General features: G+C 47.2%; 1 protein-coding gene across 1 annotated transcript in view; it reads right to left on the bottom strand.

The window, feature by feature from the left end:
- The window catches only part of SUPV3L1 (Suv3 like RNA helicase), a 76,309-nt gene extending 50,966 nt beyond the window's left edge, over positions 1 to 25,343 (bottom strand). Inside the window, exons 1-4 of the mRNA XM_063961576.1 lie at positions 24,927 to 25,343; positions 23,393 to 23,470; positions 20,554 to 20,661; positions 18,771 to 18,885 (exon numbers count right to left, since the gene is read on the bottom strand). Coding sequence (XP_063817646.1) covers positions 18,771 to 18,885; positions 20,554 to 20,661; positions 23,393 to 23,470; positions 24,927 to 25,164 — 539 coding nt within the window. The 5' untranslated portion in view covers positions 25,165 to 25,343. The remainder of the gene's footprint in view (positions 1 to 18,770; positions 18,886 to 20,553; positions 20,662 to 23,392; positions 23,471 to 24,926) is intronic.
- Between the last annotated feature and the right edge of the window lie 1,107 nt (positions 25,344 to 26,450).

Below are 26,450 nucleotides of genomic sequence, written 5' to 3'. Positions count from 1 at the left end.
AACCACCACAGAAGTGACACCCTTGTCTTTGGTGACAGGGTTATTCGCAGGTGCATCTGCAGATGCGACCCTGACCATTTGTCCAACAGATCCCTTTGGAATATTCTTGCATGGAATCTGCCGAATGGAATTGCTTCGTAAGAAGCCACCATTTTTCCCAGGACTCTTGTGCATTGATGTACTGACACTTTTCCTGGTTTTAGGAGGTTCCTGACCAGATCGGATAACTCCTTGGCTTTTTCCTCTGGAAGGAAAACCTTTTTCTGAACCGTGTCCAGAATCATTCCTAGGAACAGCAGACGAGTTGTCGGGATTAAATGGGATTTTGGAATATTCAGAATCCACCCGTGTTGTCTTAGCACCTCTTGAGATAGTGCTAAAGCTGTCTCCAGCTGTTCTCTGGACCTTGCCCTTATTAGGAGATCGTCCAAGTATGGGATAACTAATACGCCTTTTCTTCGAAGAAGAATCATCATCTCGGCCATTACCTTGGTAAAGACCCGAGGCGCCGTGGACAATCCGAACGGCAGCGTCTGAAACTGATAGTGACAGTTTTGAACAATGAACCTGAGGTACCCCTGGTGTGCGGGGTAAATCGGAACGTGTAGATACGCATCCTTGATGTCCAAGGATACCATAAAGTCCCCCTTCTTCCAGGTTCGCTATCACTGCTCTGAGTGACTCCATCTTGAACTTGAACTTTTTTATGTAGAGGTTCAAGGACTTCAGATTTAGAATAGGCCTTACCGAGCCATCCGGCTTCGGTACCACAAATAGAGTGGAATAATACCCCTTTCCTTGTTGTAATAGGGGTACTTTGACTATCACCTGCTGAGCGTACAGCTTGTGAATGGCTTCCAACACCCTCTCCCTTTCGGAAGAGACGGTTGGTAAGGCAGACTTCAGGAAACGATGAGGAGGATCCGTCTCTAATTCCAACCTGTACCCCTGAGATATTATCTGCAGGATCCAGGGGTCTACCTGCGAGTGAGCCCACTGCGCGCTGTAATTTTTGAGACGGCCCCCCACTGTCCCCGAGTCCGCTTGAGAGGCCCCAGCGTCATGCTGAGGTTTTTGCAGGAGCCGGGGAGGGCTTCTGTTCCTGGGAAGGAGCTGCCTGTTGGTGTCTCTTCCCTCTTCCTCTGCCTCGTGGCAGGTACGACAAGCCCTTTGCTCTCTTATTTTTGTAGGAGCGAAAAGGCTGCGGTTGAAAGGTCGGTGCCTTTCTCTGTTGGGGAGTGACTTGAGGTAAAAAAGTGGATTTCCCGGCAGTAGCCGTGGCCACCAAGTCTGATAGACCAACTCCAAATAACTCCTCCCCTTTATACGGCAAAACCTCCATGTGACGTTTTGAATCCGCATCGCCTGTCCACTGTCGTGTCCATAAGGCTCTTCTGGCCGAAATGGACATAGCACTCATCCGAGATGCCAGTGTGCAAATATCCCTCTGTGCATCACGCATATAGATAAATGCATCCTTTATTTGTTCTAACGACAGTAAAACATTGTCCCTATCTAGGGTATCAATATTTTCAATCAGGGATTCTGACCAAACTACTCCAGCACTGCACATCCAGGCAGTTGCTATAGCTGGTCGTAGTATAACACCTGCATGTGTGTATATATTCTTTTGAATAACTTCCATCTTTCTATCTGATGGATCCTTAAGTGCGGCCGTCTCAGGAGAGGGTAACGCCACTTGTTTGGATAAGCGTGTGAGCGCCTTGTCCACCTTAGGGGGTGTTTCCCAGCGCGCCCTAACCTCTGGCGGGAAAGGGTATAATGCCAATAACTTTTTTGAAATTATCAACTTTTTATCAGGAGCAACCCACGCTTCATCACACACGTCATTTAATTCTTCTGATTCAGGAAAAACTGTTTGTAGTTTTTTCACACCATACATAATACCCTGTTTTACGGTATCTGTAGTATCAGCTAAATGTAACGTCTCCTTCATTGCCAAAATCATATAACGTGTGGCCCTACTGGAAAATACGTTTGAATTTCTACCGTCGTCACTGGAATCAGTGCCCGTGTCTGGGTCTGTGTCGACCGACTGAGGCAAAGGGCGTTTTACAGCCCCTGACGGTGTTTGAGGCGCCTGGACAGGCATTAATTGATTGTCCGGCCGCCTCATGTCCTCAACTGACTGTTTAAGGGAAGATAAACCATCACGTAATTCCACAAATAAAGGCATCCATTCTGGTGTCGACCCCCTGGGGGGTGACATCTGCATATTTGGCAATTGCTCCGCCTCCACACCAATATCGTCCTCATACATGTCGACACCACGTACCGACACACACCGCAAACTCACAGGGAATGCTCTAATGAAGACAGGACCCACTAGCCCTTTTGGGGAGACAGAGGGAGAGTCTGCCAGCACACACCACAAAGCGCTATATATACAAGGGATATCCTTATATTAAGTGCTCCCTTATAGCTGCTTTAATATATATATATATATAGCCATTAATGTGCCCCCCCTCTCTGTTTTACCCTGTTTCTGTAGTGCAGTGCAGGGGAGAGACCTGGGAGCCGTTCTGACCAGCGGAGCTGTGACAGAAAATGGCGCCGTGTGCTGAGGAGATAGGCCCCGCCCCTTTTTCGGCGGGTTCTTCTCCCGCTATTTTTCCAGTCAGGCAGGGGTTAAATATCTCCATATAGCCCCTATGGGCTATATGTGAGGTATTTTTAGCCTTGTATAAGGTTTATATTTGCCTCTCAGAGCGCCCCCCCCAGCGCTCTGCACCCTCAGTGACTGCCCAGTGAAGTGTGCTGAGAGGAAAATGGCGCACAGCTGCAGTGCTGTGCGCTACCTTATGAAGACTGAGGAGTCTTCAGCCGCCGGTTTCCGGACCTCTTCACGCTTCAGCATCTGCAAGGGGGTCGGCGGCGCGGCTCCGGGACCGGACTCCACGGCTGGGCCTGTGTTCGATCCCTCTGGAGCTAATGGTGTCCAGTAGCCAAGCAGCAAATCCACTCTGCATGCAGGTGAGTTTACTACTTTCCCCCTAAGTCCCACGTTGCAGTGATCCTGTTGCCAGCAGGACTCACTGTAAAGAAAAAAACCTAAACTAAACTTTCTCTAAGCAGCTCTTTAGGAGAGCCACCTAGATTGCACCCTTCTCGTTCGGGCACAAAATCTAACTGGAGTCTGGAGGAGGGTCATAGGGGGAGGAGCCAGTGCACACCACCTGACCTAGTAAAGCTTTACTTTTTTGTGCCCTGTCTCCTGCGGAGCCGCTATTCCCCATGGTCCTTTCAGGAACCCCAGCATCCACTTAGGACGATAGAGAAAAATTATTAGGAGCCTGAAAGCGGGAATCCGGCTTAAGCCAAGGCTCTTTTAAAATTTCTGCAAAATGTGTATATGAAGGAAAGACCGTTACATGTCTTTTCTGGCGTTTGAAGAAGCCAGACGAAGTCTCCGCCTCCACTGTATCCTGAAGATTAGGAGTCTGACGGATGGCCTCTATCAATAACCTGACACCTGAACAGGAAGACAATTCCTCTTCTTCCCAAGCGGAAGCATCCTCCCACTCAGAGTCCAATTCGCCCTCTTCCAGGGGGGTGGCTACCGAATCTAATTCCTGTCCTGGGAATGTGATAGCGGGAAGCTGATGCTGTCGTTTACTAGCCACTTAACCTGAAGAAGCGACAAACTTGTTAATAGACTGTGCTAAGTCTGAAAGACCTTTGTCCATATTTCTTGTCCATGGAGGTTCCACATTAGATTGACCAGAATCAGTACTTGACTGTGATTGGCGTAACTCAGCAATAGCCTCGGCCATGTTCCTGGCCCATAGAGGGACAGACTGATCTGTAGACACATTAGGCTGTAACAAATACTATAAACACCAGTCGAACCAGGGATTTGAACCAGTGACCCTGCAATCACCATCTGCACTCTGGGCAGTAAGCCTAACCATTAGGCTACGAAGCCTCCCCTCTATGTCAGGTGTAATGGAGCACGCCGTGCAGAGAGAACCCGGATACGTGCTACCCTTTGAAAGCCTGGAGCCACAATGATAACAAGCAACATACACAGCTGAGCCTGCTTTCCCTTTAGCAGATCTGTCTGGCTTACTGCCATTGTTAAATCTATCAGCAAGTAATGAATATCAAAGAAAAATGACAGCAGTCCTATAGAGAAGTAAACTTATACAAGAATTCCCTCTAATATGTCTTGTATTGTTGTATACCCCCCTGTAGAAAATAGTGTGAGCACTAAAGAATCCCTTAGAATAAACGAGCTTCAGAGCATATGAAAGGGCTGTGTTATACTTGCCGTTTTTGCTGCTCCCCGCCTGTACTAACAGGGTGAGACGCTGGGCTCCCTCGTGTACTGTCTTATGTGCAGCGCAGCATCCCCCGCTGATCTGACAGTTGGCCTCTTGCAGAGATAGAAGATGGCGCCTATAGCCGAGTCCCGCCCCCACATAGTGAGGGCGACGGCGGGAAGACGCGGCTGGGCGGGAGAACAGGGCGCGAACACATCATCCTCTTGCGTCCCGCCGCTGTTACCGCCACCCCCCCCCCGCAACTGACCTCCGTAAAAGCCCCAGTGAAATGACTACAGCGGCTGTCTGACAAGACGCGGCTACCGTGAAACGAGCGGCGGAGGCGGGACTGAACCACTCCGTCCGCTCTGAGCAGGGGGAGGGTCCGCATACACCAGCGCTGCACAATAATAAATACAATTATAAATACAATACATGCAATAACAGCCCAACGCTGCCCAGGCAGGTTGTGGCTGTCTTACCAGTACAGTGCCTCCTAGGAAATCCATCCTGCATCAAGTAAGCCCCAGTGACTAAAAGTATAGTGGCATCTTAGAGGCTCTGGAGAGTGGGAGACACATAACTAACTAACCCCACTCCTAGTATACTTGTCTCCCGTAAACAGGGACTAAGCACACAAGTAAAATCAAAATAAACAACAGAAAACTAACTAAAATCTACACTGAAGAAATCTGTGCCTGTACTCCTCAGGCACAAAACTAAAACTGAGGTGCTGGCTAGACAGGAAGGAGATGGGAGGGGTTAGAGGGGGGAGGAGTCAGGTTTTTAATAGTTCTGTGCCAAACTCCACAACCACACACCTCTAACCCATTAGTAAGTGCGCAGCGTCCCCCAGATGGATGAAAGAGAAATGGTGTCCTGAGAGGAGCCAGATTGACCCATCTCCGCAGCATAAGCCTCACACAAGAAAGAATCATCGGTGTGAGCTTTTTTATTGCATTTGGAGCAAACAAAAATTTTTGTGTTGCCTTTGCAGTTGTTCCCCTGCCTGTCATTGTAAAGGCTGAGAACACACACTTACAAAACACACCCAAACACAGTAAAGTTTTGTAGATACAGAGCTAGGCAGGAGATAGAGGGAGGTATGTGCCCTGAATGTTATACATGTCCCCTATAGAAATAAATATATACACAATTCCCTTAGCAAACGGAGCCTGTACCCCAGTATCAGCATATGCAGGATTTAAGACAAGCAGTTGAATGTAATATGAAACCACTCAGTCCTACAGTAAAGAGAGAGAGAGAGTGAAAAGATTGCCACATTGTTAGCACCCTGCTGTAGCCAAGGGAACCTGGCCCCGGTTGAAAGGGAAAAGCCCGCTCTTTACTGGCTGCAGCCTCATCTGCCTGTATGTGGACCCAATGTGGAACCTGAAATAAGGAAAAACGCTGCGAATCAGCGCTAACAATAAATGGCTGCCGGCTGTAGCCTTCATAATAAGCAGCCGCCACGCCAAACAGTCCCTCTAGTCATTATGTGAGGAGGGAGGAGAACATGTCGCTGTGTTACCCCGTCTATTGTGTGCGCTCTGATGGGGGGGGGGGGAACAGGTGAACAGTTACTCACCACTGCCGACCGCCTCAGGACAGCGGATTTTGGGTGTGGGTAGCAGCGCTTCTCATATAAACGCTGTTAATTCCTCTCCCACAGCACCAAGGAGAATCAGGGACCCGGACCCCACTTCTCACATAAGTGGGGACGGGTTATCCTGAGGCCAAGAAACAAAAAGGAGAAAAGAAATCAAATAAAAATAAATGTAGGCTGGTGCTCAGCCAAGTGTAATCGGCTCTCGGCACAATTTTAAAACGGAGGGCTGACAGGGGATAGAGGGGGGAGGAGCTTTCACACTTCTTTAAAATGGAAAGTGCCAGGCTCCCTATAGCCACCCGTCTATACCCCAGTGTCAGCATGTTCCAGCGTCCCCTAGTGGCTGAATTATAAAAAAAGATTTTACTTACCGGTAAATCTATTTCTCGTAGTCAGTAGAGGATGCTGGGGACTCCGTAAGGACTATGGGGAATAGACGGGCTCTGCAGGAGATAGGGCACTTTAAGAAAGCTTTGGATTCTGGGTGTGCACTGGCTCCTCCCTCTATGTCCCTCCTCCAGACCTCAGCTAGAGAAACTGTGCCCAGAGGAGATGAACAGTTCGAGGAAAGGATTTTTGTAAATCTAAGGGCAAGATTCATACCAGCCACACCAATCACACCGTATAACTTGTGATAAACTACCCAGTTAACAGTATGAACAATAACATAGCCTCGGTTCAAACCCGATCAACTATAACATAACCCTTATGTAAGCAATAACTATATACAAGTCTTGCAGAAGAAGTCCGCACTTGGGACGGGCGCCCAGCATCCTCTACGGACTACGAGAAATAGATTTACCGGTAAGTAAAATCTTACTTTCTCTAACGTCCTAGAGGATGCTGGGGACTCCGTAAGGACCATGGGGATTATACCAAAGCTCCCAAACTGGCGGGAGAGTGCGGATGACTCTGCAGCACCAATTGAGCAAACAGGAGGTCCTCCTCAGCCAGGGTATCAAACTTATAGAACTTTGCAAAGGTGTTTGACCCTGACCAAGTAGCAGCTCGGCACAGTTGTAGTGTCGAGACCCCTCGGGCAGCCGCCCAAGAAGAGCCCACCTTCCTAGTGGAATGGGCCTTAACCGATTTAGGCAATCCTGCCGAAGAATGCGCCTGCTGAGTCGTGTTACAGATCCAGCGAGCAATAGTATGCTTTGAAGCAGGAGCGCCAACCTTGTTGGCCGCACACAGAACAAACAGAGCTTCGGTCTTCCTGATCCTAGCCATTCTGGTCACATAAAATCTTCAAAGCCCTGACCACATCCAGGGACTCGGAATCCTCCAAGTCCCGTGTAGCCACAGGCACGACAATGTATTTACCCCTTGGAGCAGGACTTTCTTCAATTGGATCCGAACCAGCCCTTACCACTTTCCAGCCATCCAGAGGAGTCCTAGAGAGGCATCATCCAATCACCACACTGCATGAGGTACCCACCACTTATGGGACATTCTACTCAATCCTTAACCCTCTAGCGGCATATGGAATCTGTATTGGACTCTCTAAACACCATCTAAAAGGGACTCTCAATAGTGGATTACAACTGGACATATATCATTTAAGGGCAATATCTGGAACGGATCCTACAGTTTATATATAATACATGTCCTGAACCAACACTTTGGGTAAACTCTATTTTTTACGTATGCACATGGTACAATATTACTGTACAGAATATTGCTGTTTTTTAATGAGTTAGTGTTTTTAATAAATTGTCATAAAATTGTACACATTTAGTGGATTAATTGTTCTTTTCCTCTTCAAGCGCAGCCTCTCTTTCTTTTCTCTTGACAGGCACGACAATAGGTCGGTTCATATGAAAAGATGAGACCACCTTGGGCAGAAATTGAGGACGAGTCCTCCACTCTGCCCTATCCACGTGAAAAATCAGGTATGGGCTTTTATATGATCAAGCCGCCAATTCCGAAACCCGCCTTGCAGAAGCTAAGGCCAACAACATGACCACTTTCCAAGTGAGTATTTCAACTCTACTGTTTTGAGTGGTTCAAACCAAGGTGACTTGAGGAAACTTAATACCACGTTAAGGTCCCAAGGCGCCACCGGAGGTACAAAGGGAGGCTGAATATGCAGCACGCCCTTCACAAAGGTCTGTACTTCAGGAAGAGAAGCCAACTCTCTTTGAAAGAAAATGGATAAGGCCGAAATTTGAACCTTTATGGACCCTAATTTTAGGCCCAAATTCACTCCCGTTTGAAGAAAGTGAAGCAGACGGCCCAACTGGAACTCCTCCGTAGGAGCAGCTCTGGCCTCACACCAAGAAACATATTTTCGCCATATACGGTGATAATGTTTCGACGTCACGTCCTTCCTAGCCTTGATCAGGGTAGGAATGACCTCCTCCGGAATCCCTTTTTCCGCTAGGATCCGGCGTTCAACCGCCATGCCGTCAAACGCAGCCGCGGTAAGTCTTGGAACAGACAGGGCCCCTGCTGCAGCAGGTCCTGCCTTAGAGGAAGAGGCCACGGATCTTCTGTGAGCAACTCTTGCAGATCCGGATACCAAGACCTCCTTGGCCAATCTGGAACAATGAGGATTGTTCAGACCCTTCTTATTCTTATTATCCTCAACACCTTGGGTATGAGAGGTAGAGGAGGAAACACATAGACCGATCTGTACACCCAAGGTGTCACCAGAGCGTCTACCGCAACCGCCTGAGGGTCTCTTGACTTGGCGCAATACCTCTTTAGCTTTTTGTTGAGGCGGGACGCCATCATGTCTATCTGAGGCAGTCCCCACCGATCCTTGATCTGTGTGAAGACTTCTTGATGAAGTCCCCACTCTCCCGGATGCAGGTCGTGCCTGCTGAGAAAGTCCGCCTCCCAGTTGTCCACCCCCGGGATGAACACTGCTGATAGTGCGCTTACATGGCATTCCGCCCAGCGTAGAATCCTGGTCGCCTCTGCCATGGCCACTCACCTACTTGTGCCGCCTTGGCGGTTTACATAAGCCACTGCCGTGACATTGTCTGACTGAATCAGAACCGGTTTGTTCCGAAGCCATTCCTCCGCTTGGCGTAGGGCGTTGTATATGGCCCTCAACTCCAGGACATTGATGTGGAGACCAGTCTCTAGGTTTGACCAGAGACCCTGGAAATGTCTTCCTAGTGCGACAGCTCCCCAACCTCGGAGGCTCGCGTCCGTGTTCACCAGGACCCAGTCATGAATGCCGAACCTGCGACCCTCCAGGAGGTGAGCACTGCGCAGCCACCACAGAAGAGACACCCTGGCCCTGGGAGACAGGGTGATCCGTTTTTGCATGTGTAGATGGGACCCGGACCATTTGTCCAATAGGTCCCATTGAAAGGTCCTTGCATGGAACCTGTCTAAGGGGATGGCCTCGTATGAAGCCACCATCTTCCCCAGAACTCTCGTGCAATGATGCACTTAAAACCTTTTTTGGCTTCAATAGGTTCCTGACCACAGCTACTAGCTCCTGAGCCTTCTCCACTGGAAGAAAAACTCTTTTTTGGTCTGTGTCTAGAATCAGGCCCAAAAAGGTCAGACGCGTTACAGGGACTAGCTGGGATTTCGGTAAATTGAGACTCCAGCCGTGCCTCTGCAACGTCTTCACGGACAGAGACACACGCTGTCCAGCAACTTCTCCCGAGATCTCGCCTTTATGAGGAGATCGTCCAAGTACGGGATAATTGTGATGCCCTGCCTGCGCAGGAGCACCATCATTTCCGCCATTACCTTGGTGAAAATTCTCGGGGCCGTGGAAAGACCAAACGGCAACGTCTGAAATTGGTAGTGACAGTCCTGTACTGCAAATCTCAGGAACGCCTGGTGAGGAGGAAAAATCGAAACATGAAGGTACGCATCCTTTATGTCCAGGGACACCATCCAATCCCCTCCCTCCAGGCTGGCGATGACCGCTCTGAGCGATTCCATTTTGAACTTGAACCTCTTCAAGTACAGGTTCTGGGATTTCAGATTTAAAATGGGTCTGACCGAACCATCCGGTTTCGGTAGCACAAACAGAGATGAATAATAACCCTCTCCTTGCTGGAGATGAGGAACTTCGACTATCACCTGTTGAATGTACAATTTGTGAATTGCAGCTAACACCAGCTCCCTCTCCGACGGGGAAGCCGGCAGAGCCGATTTGAAAAACCGGCGAGGAGGCATGTCTTCGAATTCCAGTCTGTATCCCTGGGAAACAATCTCTATTGCCCAGGGATCCACCTGTGAGAGAACCCAGACGTGGCTGAAAAGACGAAGAAGTGCCCCCACTTGATCTGACCCCCCCCGGAAAGCCCCAGCGTCATGCGGTGGACTTTGCGGAAGTAGGGGAGGACTTCTGCTCTTGGGAACAAGCCGAGTGCAGCTTTTTTTCCCTTGTCTTTACCTCTGGAAACAAAGGACGAACCTCGTACCTTCTTGCTTTTATTGGAACGAAAGGACTGCATTTGATAATGCGGTACCTTCTTAGCATGCTGCGGGGGAACATAAGGTAAAAAATTTGATTTACCGGCCGTAGCAGTAGAGACAAGGTCCGAGAGGCCTTCTCCAAACAACTCCTCCCCCTTGTAAGGCAATGACTCCATATGCCGCTTTGAGTCAGCGTCTCCCGTCCACTGTCGGGTCCACAAGAGTCGCCTAGCAGAAATAGACATAGCGTTTAATCTTGAGCTTAGTAAACAAATGTCTCTCTGAGCATCCCTCATATACAAGGCAGCATCTCTGACATGCTCAATGGTCATTAGAATGGTATCCCTATCTAAGGTGTCAAATTGCGTAGATAAGGAGTCTGCCCATGCCACGACAGCACTACAAACCCAGGCCGACGCCATGGCCGGTCTAACGATAGTTCCTGAATGTGTGTAAATGTGCTTCATGGTAATTTCCTGCTTGCGATCAGCAGGATCCTTGAGGGAAGCAGTATCCGGAGAAGGCAGTGCCACCTTCTTGGATAAGCGTGTCAGTGCTTTGTCTACTTTAGGCGAAGATTCCCATCGTATCCTATCCTTCTGTGGAAAAGGATACGCCATAATAATCCTTTTGGGAACATGTAGTCTCCTATCCGGAGACTCCCAAGCCTTTTCGCACAATTCACTTAGCTCAAATGAGGACGGAAACGTGACCTCAGGCTTTTTCCCTTTATACATGTGAACCCTCGTGTCAGGGACAGGGGGTTCCTCAGTGATATGCAAAACCTCTTTTATGGCAATAATCATGTATCGAATACCCTTTGCCACCTTGGGCTGTACTTTTGCATCCTCATAGTCGACACTAGAATCAGTATCTGGTCGGTATCTGTGTCAGCGATCTGGGATATGGGGCGCTTTTGAGACCCTGAAGGTCCTGGCGCCACAGGGACAGGCACGGTCTGGCTACCTGACTGATCCCTAGCTTCAGCCTAGCTTCTAACCTTTTATGCAGGAGATTCACATTTGCATTTAAGACATTCAGCATATCCACCCAGTCCGGTGTCGGCGTTGCCGACGGCGACCTGACATTCAAACACTCCCCCTCCACATTAAGCGAGCCTTCCTCGTCAAACATGTCGACACACACGTACCGACACACTTCACACACACAGGGAAACTCTTTTCTGAAGACAGTATCCCCTTTAAGGCCCTTTGGAGAGACAGAGAGAGAGTGTATGACAGCACACACCCCAGCGCAATGACCCTGGAGACCAACACAAAATGTTTTTCCCCCAGCAGCGCTGTATAATATCTTATCCGCCAATTATGTGCCCCCTCTCTTTTAAACACCCCTTCACCGTGTGTAAGCAGGGGAGAGTCCGGGGAGCTTCCTCTCAGCGTTCTGTGGAGAGAAAAATGGCGCTAGTGGGTGCTAAGGGAGAAGCCCCGCCCCCTCGGCGGCGGGCTTCGGTCCCGCTCAAAGTTATTGAAAAATGGCGGGGAGGAGAACGGCGGCGCGGCTCTGGGGGTGGACGCCCAGTAAGAACCTGTGTTCACCCCCTCTGGAGCTATTGGTGTCCAGTAGCCAAGGAAGCAGAGCCTATCATTTAAGAAGGTCTGCCCCTCTCTCCTCAGTCCCTCGATGCAGGGAGCCTGTTGCCAGCAGTGCTCCCTGTAAAAATGTAGAAAAAAATCCAAAACAAAAATGCTTTCCAGGCAGAGAACTCTGGAGAGCTCTCTGCAGTGCACCCATCTCGCTCTGGGCACAGTGTAAAACTGAGGTCTGGAGGAGGGACAGAGGGAGGAGCCAGTGCACACCCAGAATCCAAAGCTTTCTTAAAGTGCCCTATCTCCTGCGGAGCCCGTCTATTCCCCATGGTCCTTACGGAGTCCCCAGCATCCTCTAGGACGTTAGAGAAATATTTATTACACCTTTGTGAATGTATTTTCCTGGAAGAATGTTATTAGCCATATTACAATTCCTTTTATCTATCATGTTTTATGCTACGTAATCCCATGACTCTTTATATATAATTTGGGAACTGAAGTATTTTACTGTTTTCATTGTAATTTCCAGGTTTTATTGTTTATTACTAATAAACATGTTCTTATTTCATTGATAAGTTTGTTAGCGTACAATTAACCAAAAGAGCCACTCAGGCATTTGTCTAGACATAAATGTGCATTGGCACCTATCATAAGGTGAGTAATATACCTGATCACCTACAGTAACGATATCATATCCACACCAGTAAACACTACTGAATACATTTTCTTGAGAACCACTGAGGGAACACCAGGAGCCAGGACACCAAAAAACTTCACATGATGGACAAGGGTGTAATATTGTCCAATGAGATTTTACCAAATAAGGCGACTTCAATATTTGTACTAACATACCAGAGATCCTTTAAAAGCAATCACTCAGATCTTTTCTTTTATTTCCGCATACATTTATTGAAAGACATTAATATTGGAGACATTTCAAGAAAAAAAATGATGCTTAGGAAAACACTGATCACCCACAATTTCCGCATAAACTATTAGGGACTAGCGGTTTATTTACTCCCTTTCCTGGATGCATTCCTGATCCTCCTCACCAGCTGACTCCCCCAGTTATAGATACATGAGCTTGGTATTTCCGTGGACAATAAGGAAGCAAGAATGTGATATAGGATAATAACCCCCCTACACTCTAGAATAAACAACAATAAATAAAAAAAAATGGACTGCACTAAAGAAAAAAAATAAGAAAAAAAAAAATAAGAATTTACTTACCGATAATTCTATTTCTCGGAGTCCGTAGTGGATGCTGGGGTTCCTGAAAGGACCATGGGGAATAGCGGCTCCGCAGGAGACAGGGCACAAAAAGTAAAGCTTTAGGATCAGGTGGTGTGCACTGGCTCCTCCCCCTATGACCCTCCTCCAAGCCTCAGTTAGGATACTGTGCCCGGACGAGCGTACACAATAAGGAAGGATTTTGAATCCCGGGTAAGACTCATACCAGCCACACCAATCACACTGTACAACCTGTGATCTGAACCCAGTTAACAGTATGATAACAGCGGAGCCTCTGAAAAGATGGCTCACAACAATAATAACCCGATTTTTGTAACTATGTACAAGTATTGCAGATAATCCGCACTTGGGATGGGCGCCCAGCATCCACTACGGACTCCGAGAAATAGAATTATCGGTAAGTAAATTCTTATTTCCTCTATCGTCCTAGTGGATGCTGGGGTTCCTGAAAGGACCATGGGGATTATACCAAAGCTCCCAAACGGGCGGGAGAGTGCGGATGACTCTGCAGCACCGAATGAGAGAACTCCAGGTCCTCCTCAGCCAGGGTATCAAATTTGTAGAATTTAGCAAACGTGTTTGCCCCTGACCAAGTAGCTGCTCGGCAAAGTTGTAAAGCCGAGACCCCTCGGGCAGCCGCCCAAGATGAGCCCACTTTCCTTGTGGAATGGGCTTTTACTGATTTTGGCTGTGGCAATCCTGCCACAGAATGTGCAAGCTGAATTGTACTACAAATCCAACGAGCAATCGTCTGCTTAGAAGCAGGAGCACCCAGCTTGTTGGGTGCATACAGGATAAACAGCGAGTCAGATTTTCTGACTCCAGCCGTCCTGGAAACATATATTTTCAAGGCCCTGACAACGTCAAGCAACTTAGAGTCCTCTAAGTCCCTGGTAGCCGCAGGTACCACAATAGGTTGGTTCATGTGAAATGCAGAAACCACCTTAGGTAGAAATTGAGGACGAGTCCTCAATTCCGCCCTGTCAGAATGAAAAATTAAGTAAGGGCTTTTATATGATAAAGCCGCCAATTCTGACACACGCCTGGCTGAAGCCAAGGCTAACAGCATCGACACCTTCCATGTGAGATATTTTAAGTCCACAGTGGAAAGTGGTTCAAACCAATGTGACTTTAGAAAACTCAACACCACATTGAGATCCCAAGGTGCCACTGGAGGCACAAAAGGAGGCTGTATGTGCAGGACCCCTTTTACAAATGTCTGAACTTCAGGTACTGAAGCTAGTTCTTTCTGGAAGAAAATCGACAGGGCCGAAATTTGAACCTTAATGGACCCTAATTTTAGGCCCATAGACAGTCCTGTTTGCAGGAAATGAAGGAAACGACCCAGTTGAAATTCCTCTGTAGGGGCCTTCTTGGCCTCACACCACGCAACATATTTACGCCAAATGCGGTGATAATGTTTTGCGGTTACGTCCTTCCTGGCTTTGACCAGAGTAGGGATGACTTCTTCTGGAATGCCTTTTTCCCTCAGGATCCGGCGTTCAACCGCCATGCCGTCAAACGCAGCCGCGGTAAGTCTTGGAACAGACAAGGCTCCTGCAGTAGCAGGTCCTTTCTTAGAGGTAGAGGCCACGGTTCGTCCGTGAGCATCTCTTGAAGTTCCGGGTACCAAGTCCGTCTTGGCCAATCCGGAACCACGAGTATAGTTCTTACTCCTCTCCTTCTTATGATTCTCAGTACTTTTGGTATGAGAGGCAGAGGAGGGAACACATACACTGACTGGTACACCCACGGCGTTACCAGAGCGTCCACTGCTATTGCCTGAGGGTCCCTTGACCTGGCGCAATATCTGTCCAGTTTTTTGTTGAGGCGGGACGCCATCATGTCCACCTTTGGTTTTTCCCAACGGTTTACAATCAGGTGGAAGACTTCTGGGTGAAGTCCCCACTCTCCCGGGTGAAGGTCGTGTCTGCTGAGGAAGTCTGCTTCCCAGTTGTCCACTCCCGGAATGAATACTGCTGACAGTGCTATCACATGATTTTCCGCCCAGCGAAGAATCCTTGCAGCTTCTGCCATTGCCCTCCTGCTTCTCGTGCCGCCCTGTCTGTTTACGTGGGCGACTGACGTGATGTTGTCCGATTGGATCAACACCGCCTGACCCTGAAGCAGAGGTTTTGCTTGACTTAGGGCATTGTAAATGGCCCTTAGTTCCAGAATGTTTATATGAAGAGACGTTTCCAGGCTTGACCACAGGCCCTGGAAATTCCTTCCCTGTGTGACTGCTCCCCAGCCTCTCAGGCTGGCATCCGTGGTTACCAGGATCCAATCCTGAATGCCAAATCTGCGGCCCTCTAGTAGATGAGCACTCTGCAGCCACCACAGGAGAGACACCCTTGTCCTTGGCGACAGGGTTATCCGCTGATGCATCTGCAGATGCGATCCGGACCATTTGTCCAGTAGATCCCACTGAAATGTTCTTGCATGGAATCTTCCGAATGGAATCGCTTCGTAAGAAGCCACCATTTTCCCCAGGACCCTCGTGCACTGATGCACTGAGACCTGTCCTGGTTTTAGGAGGTTCCTGACTAGCTCGGATAACTCCCTGGCCTTCTCCTCCGGGAGAAACACCTTCTTCTGGACTGTGTCCAGAATCATTCCTAGGAACAGTAGACGTGTCGTTGGAATCAGCTGCGATTTTGGAATATTTAGAATCCACCCGTGCTGACGTAACACTACCTGAGATAGTGCTACTCCGACTTCTAACTGTTCCCTGGATCTTGCCCTTATCAGGAGATCGTCCAAGTAAGGGATAATTAAAATGTCTTTTCTTCTTAGAAGAATCATCATTTCGGCCATTACCTTGGTAAAGACCCGAGGTGCCGTGGACAATCCAAACGGCAGCGTCTGAAACTGATAATGACAGTTTTGTACTACAAACCTGAGGTACCCTTGGTGAGAAGGGTATATCGGGACGTGGAGATAAGCATCCTTGATGTCCAGAGACACCATATAGTCCCCTTCTTCCAGGTTTGCTATCACTGCTCTGAGTGACTCCATCTTGAATTTGAACCTTTTTATGTAAGTGTTCAAGGATTTCAGATTTAAAATTGGTCTCACCGAGCCGTCCGGCTTCGGTACCACAAACAGCGTGGAATAATACCCCTTTCCTTGTTGCAGGAGGGGTACCTTGATTATCACCTGCTGGGAATACAGCTTGTGAATGGCTGCCAAAACTGCCTCCCTGTCGGAGGGAGACTTTGGTAAAGCAGACTTCAGGAAACGACGAGGGGGAAACGCCTCGAATTCCAGTTTGTACCCCTGCGATACTACCTGTAGAATCCAGGGATCCACTTGCGAGTGAGCCCACTGCGCGTTGAAATTCTTGAGACGGGCCCCCACCATATCTGAGTCTGCTTGTAAAGCCCCAGCGTCATGCTGAAGACTTGGCAGAAGCAGGGGAGGGCTTCTGCTCCTGTGAAGCGGCTGCATGGTGCAGTCTTTTTCCTCTTCCTCTGCCCCGGGGCAGAAAAGAGTGGCCTTTTGCTCGCTTGTACTTATGGGAACGAAAGGACTGAGTTTGAAAAGACGGTGTCTTTTTCTGCTGATGTGGAGTGACCTGGGGTAAAAAGGTGGATTTTCCAGCCGTTGCCGTGGCCACCAGGTCCGATAGACCAGCCCCAAATAACTCCTCCCCTTTATACGGCAATACTTCCATGTGCCGTTTGGAATCCGCATCCCCTGACCACTGTCGCGTCCATAACGCTCTTCTGGCAGAGATGGACATAGCACTTATTCTTGATGCCAGGGTGCAAATATCCCTCTGTGCATCACGCATATATAGTAGTGCATCCTTTAAATGTTCTATAGTTAACAAAATATTGTCCCTATCCAGGGTATCAATATTCTCGGTCAGGGAATCCGACCATGCGACTCCAGCACTGCACATCCAGGCTGAGGCGATTGCTGGTCGCAGTATAACACCAGTATGTGTGTATATACTTTTTAGGATATTTTCCAGCCTTCTATCAGCTGGTTCTTTGAGGGTAGCCGTATCAGGAGACGGTAACGCTACTTGTTTTGATAAACGTGTGAGCGCCTTATCTACCCTAGGGGGTGTTTCCCAACGCGCCCTAACCTCTGGCGGGAAAGGATATAATGCTAATAATTTTTTTAGAAATTAGCTGTTTTTTTTCGGGGGAAACCCACGCTTTTTCACACACCTCATTTATTTCCTCTGACTCAGGAAAAAATATTGGTAGTTTTTTCTCTCCCCACATAATACCCTTCTTTGTGGTACTTGTAGTGTCAGAAAGGTTCAATGCCTCTTTCATTGCCGTGATCATGTAACGTGTGGCCCTACTGGACATTACGTTTGTCTCGTCACCGTCGACACTAGACTCAGTATCTGTGTCAGAGTCTGTGTCGACCCACTGAGGTAACGGGCGTTTTAGCGCCCCTGACGGTGTCTGAGACGCCTGGACAGGCACTAATTGATTTGCCGGCTGTCTCATGTCGTCAACAGTTTTCTGCAAATTGCTGACATTATCACTTAATTGTTTAAATACAATCATCCAGTCAGGTGTCGACTCCCTAGGGGGTGACATCACCAACACAGGCAACTGCTCCGCCTCCACATAATTTTCCTCCTCATACATGTCGACACACGCGTACCGACACACAGCACACACACCGGGAATGCTCTGATAGAGGACAGGACCCCACTTAGCCCTTTGGAGAGACAGAGGGAGAGTCTGCCAGCACACACCCAGCGCTATATATATATATATACAGGGATAACCTTATATAAGTGTTATTCCCTTATAGCTGCTGTTATTATCGTTATTTGCTGCCAAAAATGCCCCCCCCTTCTCTTTTTTACCCTGATTCTGAAGCAGGACTGCAGGGGAGAGTCAGGGAGCCGTCCTTCCAGCGGAGCTGTGAGGGAAAATGGCGCTTGTGTGCTGAGGAGATAGGCTCCGCCCCTTCACGACGTCCTTATCTCCCGCTTTTCTGTGTAAAATGGCAGGGGATTAAAATACATCCATATAGCCCAGGAGCTATATGTGATGTATTCTGTTTTGCCACCTAAGGTATTCCGTTATATTGCGTCTCAGGGCGCTCCCCCCCCAGCGCCCTGCACCCTCAGTGACCGGAGTGTGAAGTGTGCTGAGAGCAATGGCGCACAGCTGCGGTGCTGTGCGCTACCTTAGTCTGAAGACAGGATGTCTTCTGCCGCCGATTTCACCGGACCTCTTCGTCTCTTCTGGCTCTGTAAGGGGGACGGCGGCGCGGCTCCGGTGACCCATCCAGGCTGAACCTGTGATCGTCCCTCTGGAGCTAGTGTCCAGTAGCCTAAGAAACCCGATCCACTCTGCACTCAGGTGAGTCCGTTTCTTCTCCCCTTAGTCCCACGATGCAGTGAGCCTGTTGCCAGCAGGACTCACTGAAAATAAAAAAACCTAACTAAACTTTTATTCTAAGCAGCTCAGGAGAGCCACCTAGATTGCACCCTTCTCGGCCGGGCACAAAAATCTAACTGAGGCTTGGAGGAGGGTCATAGGGGGAGGAGCCAGTGCACACCACCTGATCCTAAAGCTTTACTTTTTGTGCCCTGTCTCCTGCGGAGCCGCTATTCCCCATGGTCCTTTCAGGAACCCCAGCATCCACTAGGACGATAGAGAAAAGTAATTTACACCCTTGACCTCCACAAGAGGAAAACACCCTTACCAATTAGGAGGTAACCGCAAGTCACTTATTTTGCGGAGGTCATCCAGACAGTCCAGCATTGGAAATATTCGTTTGGCATGTCTCATGAAGAATGGAAAAATATCATCAATATGACCTACATGAGGAAACATGTAAAGATATTACAATAACACAATGGGGTTTGCGGATCATAGATCAAGGCTATACAATGTATTTATGTGGATATCCTGTTCCATGAAGAACTACAGTTACACTGCTCATTCAACTACATTCTTGATCAGTTTTTAAGAAAAGGAAATAATTGCAGGAGCATACAGTACACAATACTGTGTCCAAAGACATTGCCTGCTTACGTAGGCAAATAAGCAAACTATGACCGTACCTGTACAAATTACCCACACCATGTTACTGTCAACCTGCCACTAAAATTTAAGTTTTCACAGACAAATAGAGTTTAATGATTGGTTCCATAAAAATGTACTTTAAAATTTCCCACTTAGAAGGCATCCTAATAGCATAACAATAACGCATCCAGCTTTGGAGAAAAGGCAGAAACGCTAATAACCAGAAATATTTCTCAGCACAAGCTCCCTGAAGCAAATTACTATTTGAACTTTTAAATAAAAGAATGTGGACGTACAAAGGGAGGACAACTTCTTGAAAGACCTGTAACCTACAATCAACAGTTTTATGAAGAGATTGTTTTATACATTTATTATTGGTCACAAAACATTATAGCTTCTTTCATGTTCCAGGCAGGTATAATGAAAAAAACAAAAACAAAAAAAAAACACTGTTGTACAGAATGGGGAGCTCTATAAGAGAATGATGACCATGGGTGGGATGTAATGCCATCTGAATCTGGCGGCCATGCAGAATGCCGGACAAATTGTCCCTTTTAAAAAAAAGTTTGAATCAATTACAAGGCATGATTTTGCTTTGTAAGTGATTGCCCCTTTAAAAAAACGTCCGAGTTCGGCCACCATCCAGCACGGCCACTGAACTCGGGCAGCATTACATCCCGCCCAATAATAGAAACTAGGCAAAGTCCTATTATACTATTCTTATTATATAGTCCTACTTAAGAGATAGCATTAGACAAATACATGAATATATCCTTACAGGGAATGTAGATCCCAATTGTATCTCTAATATGATTTCTCAATAGCGGAAGCAGGAAGAGGCCCAGCGGCACTCACCCAATTTGCCCATTGATCTTTTCATATAGCATTCAGGCCGAGTGTAGATTCGACACGTGTGGGGCTGGCATAAACTACCAGTATACAATGTAATATTATGTTATGAGCTCAGATCCTTTTCCACCCTTGATGGATAGTAACTGTCTTATAGATCTGAATTTTTAAACCAACATGCACAAAGTATAAGGCACTGTAATATTACAGTTTACAACACAGCATCAAACTCCACTACAGAACTTTGCTGAAAAGATTTAACAGAGAATCTCCAAGTGTTTTAAAGATATTTGTTTACTTTGGTGGCAGCCCGCCCTCCCTTGGACCCCCCCCATTTGTACCCTACTACTACTCCACCGCCTCCTTCCCCTCCATCTGGCACGTATCAGCCTCCTCATCTGATTTCTCTTCTGTTCTGGAAATGCCCGATAATTAACAGGGTCGTCATGCAGAACATGAAGGCACCAGGACTATGTGGCACAGAACAAAACATTAGCGACCACATGAAGACAGTATCAAACAATGATAATGTTGGGGATTTAAAACACAAAAAGGGTGCAGAAAAAGAAAAACCTAAAAAATAAAAACATTGTTAAACATAATTCACATACCAACTCCACAGCAAATATCATTCAAGACGATGTGAAGATCTACATGTAAAGGGTCAGTTTCCATAACGTGCCTCCTGAAGCTGATAAAAGCTTGGTGAAAAAGACGAGCTGTGATTAAGAAAAATAAAACATGTTAACACCAAAACGATGGCTTGAATTCAAGGGTAAGAATAACAGAAGACAAATAATCTGTGAAACACTCAGCTAAGCAGCCAAAATATCTCCGGTATTCTTGGTAAACTGTTTGGTGCCTGCTAGCACAGGACACTTGCCACCCAAATGTATGGTACTAAATCTTAAGTACGTCATCATAAAACATCTGCGATCAAACTTTACCTATTCATTACATTCATAATAACAAATAGATACCTATTACTTGTATTAAATGTTTGTTTAATTTTAAATGATTTGGTAACAAGTCTGCATTGCCAAATTTATTACACCTGCCTTCAGCACCAATGGCATGTACTTGGCAGAGAAAGGAGACTCTGGGTAGTTAAAGAGCTAATTATGTGACTAACCGGCAATCCTAGGACACCCGTGTGTCCAGGAAGGCCACACTGGGGCCAGACCCTACTGTCCCAGACTTCCATCAGTAACAGAAGGACACTATCGTCAGTTTCAAGAGTTCCTTTCCATGAAAATAGCTGTCAAGTGCAAGGCTGCAAGGAGACCGAGGATAAAGAGGGGTGCTTGGAGCAACGATTTTCAACAAGCGTGCCCATACCGTGACTGTCAGCTGGCCCAAACAACCAGCTGAAGTGCACTAGATGCTTACATGAGGTCCTGAGAGAGCGCAGATTAAAACACCAAGGTTAGCGTCACCATATGAGTACTGCGGGCATGACAGTGTGGCATCTCATGTGAACTGGGGGCACGATAATATTAACATTTCTTCTTAAAAAATGGTGGTGTGTCTGGATTAATTTAGAATCTTGTTCATTGTGCTGCAAGCTGAAAATCCTTGGTGTAATGAAAGGGGAAAAGTTGGTTTTGGTGGTGGCAGGATGGTTGTACATTTGATGACAGGATGGTGGCAGGATGGTTGTATGTGTATACATTTGATAACTCTTTTAGTGTGCCCATGAAAAGTGATATAAAGAAAAGTTGAATTCTACAATTGCTAATGTCTTAAACCCCAGCCAGGTCCATCCAATCTTCCCCCTAAACCTCAATAGCCCTGTAACTTTAATACATGCGGTCTATGGGGGCGATTCAATTGTTTATTGCATCAGATATCCCATCTTTCAATTGTTTTTAGTTTATTTTATTGCACTGTCACGCCCAGACAGGCCAGTTTTAGCAGCGGAAAATGTCTAAATCCGCCCAAAGTGTTGGGTGTGACTCGAAAATTACCATTTGGCCACATTTTGCACATTTCAGCTTGCCAGCACGGGGGACAGAAAAGTTTGGTCACCAAAAGATTATTAACCTACTGTACAATTGAAGGCATTGTTTCAATACAGCCTTAATTCATAAAACAAATATACACATCCCTGGATCTAGCAACGGCTGAGAATTCCAGTTTGACTGATACAGAACACAACATAAGTTCAGAGCACAATTAATCATGGGGCAAAACCACAATAGGTGCCACAAATCTGTGTCTTGTGCACTACATTTGGGACAGGAGGTAGAGGTTCTATGGCCCGGCTTAATAAGCCACACTGAGGTCCAATATACTCTATGTACTTATATGATATGGAACACATGTTGTTGTGGGGAAAACTCATAATAAAAGCCCAAACATCATTCAACAAGAGCCCCATATCAGCCTTCCAGATGATTCTTAAAGTATGCAGCCCATCACCACCAAATGGATGTAGATTTTAAACCAAATCTTACATATGATGGGAACCAGAAAAAGTGAGGTATGATCCTATTTTTTTTTTTTTTTTTTAAATGATAGGTCCTTTGTACTCATAATTTCATCTTAGGGCGCACCAATTTATCATTTTTGGGTATTAACACCTATGGACATAAATCTTACTTGGGTCCTTAACAAATCCTACTAACTCCAATAGTGACCCCCTGGCTCCTGAATTCAGCATTTTCCCTTGGTACCTTAACTCTTTCAATAATTTTACTGTGTTTAGAAGTGCATTCAAGACGGGATGTAGTTGGCACCCCAACGTACGGGATGCCAGCGGTCAAGAGACCGGCGCCGGAATCCAGACACCTGTCTGAATGCCGAAATTGAGAATGTAAGTATTCCGGGGAGGGTTTACAGTTAGGCTGCAGGAAAGGAGGGTTAGGGGAATCGTTAGGGTTAAGGCAGGCATGTCCAAACTGAGGCCCTCCAGCTGTTGTGAAACTACATATACCAGCATGCCTTGGCACAGTTTTGGGGTCAGAGAATGCAAAACTGTGTCAGGGCATGCTGGGATGTGTAGTTTCTCAGCAGCTGGAGGGCCGCAGTTTGGACAGGCCTGGGTTAAGGTAAGTTTACTTGCACGCTCCTTTTGGTATTACAGTAGTCGGGGGTTGTATTCTGACCGCCACCATCCTAACTGCTGGCATCCTGTACCCAACCCTAAAAACACCTCTCCATGCCCCTGCAATGTCCTACCACACCAGCCTCAACCCCGTCACCCTCTGCCTTATTGTGTCCACCCATTGCCCCTCTATATTGTAAACTAATGACAAGGGCCCACTCTCCTCAGTACTCTATAGAATTATCTGCAATTATGTATGCACATCAAGTTTGTTATCTATGCCATTTTGTATTTATGCACTGTGTTGTATGCTTCACCCCTTTGCATGATGCTGTGGAGCATGTGTGTCACCATATAAATAAACATACAATAATCATAATATTGTGATGGATATAATTTCTTACCATCAAGCCCATTCTCTGCTCCCAACTTTTGTATTTCTTTCCTTCTATAAAACCGGTTTAAAACTTTCAATACTTCACCTAGGAAACAAGATAGCAGTGAAAATAGAGCAGAGCTCACATACTCAGATTAAAAGGAAGTCAGGATGACCACACATAAAACTAATCATCTTAATAGTCAACTGTCCCTATTTTCAGTGAAGCAACAAAACCAGTCAGAAATGATGACTATGTTCTACACATTTCAAGTGGCTAAGATTTACTGTAAAAAAAAAAAAAGTGTCTTGATTCCAGGTGTTCATAAACACACTGAATGACAAACTACACGGAGGTTGCTATGAGAAACTCATCATTAAAAAAAAAAAAACCTCTTGGAAAATTTTATCCTAGCTCTACACAAACCAGATGCCAGAGCATAACAATCAGAGGGGAGGGGGGAGATTGTGTACCAGAGTGGAACCATGTGCTAGACAGGAGCAATCAAATAGACTGTATCAGAGAGGAGGATTGTGTAAGAAAGCACAATAAGACTCGGGGACTGTGTACTGGACAGGGACGGTGCACCAGAGGAGAGGGAACGACAAGACAAGGGGAGAGGGGGCGGCGTACCAGAGGAGAAGGAACTGCTAGAAAAGGAAGCACTAGAGAGGGGCGCACCATAGGAGAGGGAGCGACCGGCGCACCAGAGGAGAGGTAACAACCGGACGGGGGGGGGGCGCACCAGAGGAGAGAGAACGACCGGACAGGGGAAGCGCACCAGAGGAGAGGGAACGACCGGACAAGGGGGGGGGGGGGGGAACAACCAGACAAGGGGTGCGGAACACCAGGGATCGAACAACCAGACAATGGGGGAAGGGGGCGGCGCACCAGTGAGGGGAGGGAACAACCAGACAAGGTGGGGAAGGGGTGCACCATTGAGGGGAGGGAACAACCAGACAAGGTGGGGAAGGGGTGCACCATTGAGGGGAGGGAACAACCAGACAAGGTGGGGAAGGGGTGCACCATTGAGGGGAGGGAACAACCAGACAAGGTGGGGAAGGGGTGCACCATTGAGGGGAGGGAACAACCAGACAAGGTGGGGAAGGGGTGCACCATTGAGGGGAGGGAACAACCAGACAAGGGGAGGGGTGCACCAGTGAGGGGAGGGAACAACCAGACAAGTGGAGGGGTGCACCAGTGAGGGGAGGGAACAACCAGACAAGTGGAGGGGTGCACCAGTGAGGGGAGGGAACAACCAGACAAGTGGAGGGGTGCACCAGTGAGGGGTGGGAACAACCAGACAAGGGGAGGGGTGCACCAGTGAGGGGAGGGAACAACCAGACAAGGGGAGGGGTGCACCAGTGAGGGGAGGGAACAACCAGACAAGGGGAGGGGTGCACCAGTGAGGGGAGGGAACAACCAGACAAGGGGAGGGAACAACCAGACAAGGGGAGGGGTGCACCAGTGAGGGGAGGGAACAACTTAGATTATACAGCTGTGTACACACAGAGAGACAGCAGTACAGGGAAGAGTCTCATTACATGGCGCCAACACTTACTCTTATTGAGAGCCTGGGTCAGCTCAGCCCCGATGTCTGACTCCGGAGTGTCTGCGTTTTTTATTTCAACAGGGACGAAGAGCGAGGTGTCCAGAGACTTGCTAGCGTTACTAGAAAGCGGTCTACACATGGCCCGTTTGCGGAGGGCAACATCTCCGCGGCGGACAGATGACTGCAAGTGCCGGGCCAGTGGTTGCAGGCAGCAGCGGACCAGCAAGGGAAGCCTCTTCATATACATGGCGGGGGAATCACACAAGCGGTGCACCGGACATTATAGGGATTCCCAGACGCTGCTTGCCATTACTGCACGCACGTCCCCTGCCTGCTAGAGCAGCAGCATGACAACCGCCGGCGCACACTTCCTACGTCACTGCAAGGACCCCAAAACTTAGGCGTCCCAGCTCGTGCCTGTATGACATTGACAGGGCTTTGAACAGCTACGAACACTCTATATTACATATGAACTCAGACTGTAATCGTGTAAAAAAAAAAAAAAAAAAAAATTGTTGTTTTTTAATGCTAGCTTTATGTATAGGAGCTATAATATTATAAATTAAAAGAAAAAAGAAAAAAAAAAGAATTATTTCTTAAAGCTGACCCCGAGTTGATTTGGGAAAGGTCCTCTCCACGAAGGTAAACTAGACGCTACCCTAACTTCAGCCTCGTCTCGTACTGGCAAATATATCAACCCGTGGAGACTGTTTACTATTTTAATAATAAGAATTTATAGTATTTTGACATTATGGCCCATTATTATAGTGTAATAACCTATTCTTATTTTTCCCACATATTTTTCAATTGCCATAATACAGGCAGAACAATTTTATATGACGAATGACTTAATTCATCACAGTTTAGTGCAAAAATAATATATTACAAAGCGAATGGTGTTAAGAGTAAGAGGCTATATGATGGGAACAGGTGATGTAGTAAATAAAAATAGTTTTCTCATACGTCCTAGAGGATGCTGGGGTCCACTTTAGTACCATGGGGTATAGACGGTTCCGCAGGAGCCATGGGCACTTTAAGACTTTTTTCAGAGTGTGAACTGGCTCCTCCCTCTATGCCCCTCCTCCAGACTTCAGTTTAGAAAATGTGCCCAGGCAGACTGGTCGCACTCTAGTGGAGCTCTACTAAAAGACTTTAGGTTTTTTATTTTACAGGGAGACTGCTAACAACAGTCTCCCTGCTTCGTGGGACTTAGGGGGAAGAATCAGGTTGCAAAAAGGGGGGGGGGGGGGAGTGTAATTTGGGTGCTCAGTCATATTATTAGCATTATACACTGCTCAAAAAAATAAAGGGAACACTTAAACAACACAATGTAACTCCAAGTCAATTAAACTTTTGTGAAATCCAACTGTCCACTTAGGAAGCAACACTGATTGACAATCAATTTCACATGCTGTTGTGCAAATGGAATAGACAACAGGTGGAAATTATAGGCAATTAGCAAGACACCCCCAATAAAGGAGTTGTTCTGCAGGTGGTGTCCACAGACCACTTCTCAGCTCCTATGCTTTCTGG

Source organism: Pseudophryne corroboree, chromosome 3, assembly GCF_028390025.1.
Source record: "Pseudophryne corroboree isolate aPseCor3 chromosome 3, aPseCor3.hap2, whole genome shotgun sequence".
Lineage (NCBI taxonomy): Eukaryota > Metazoa > Chordata > Amphibia > Anura > Myobatrachidae > Pseudophryne > Pseudophryne corroboree.
This window is presented reverse-complemented; position numbering and strand designations above follow the sequence as displayed.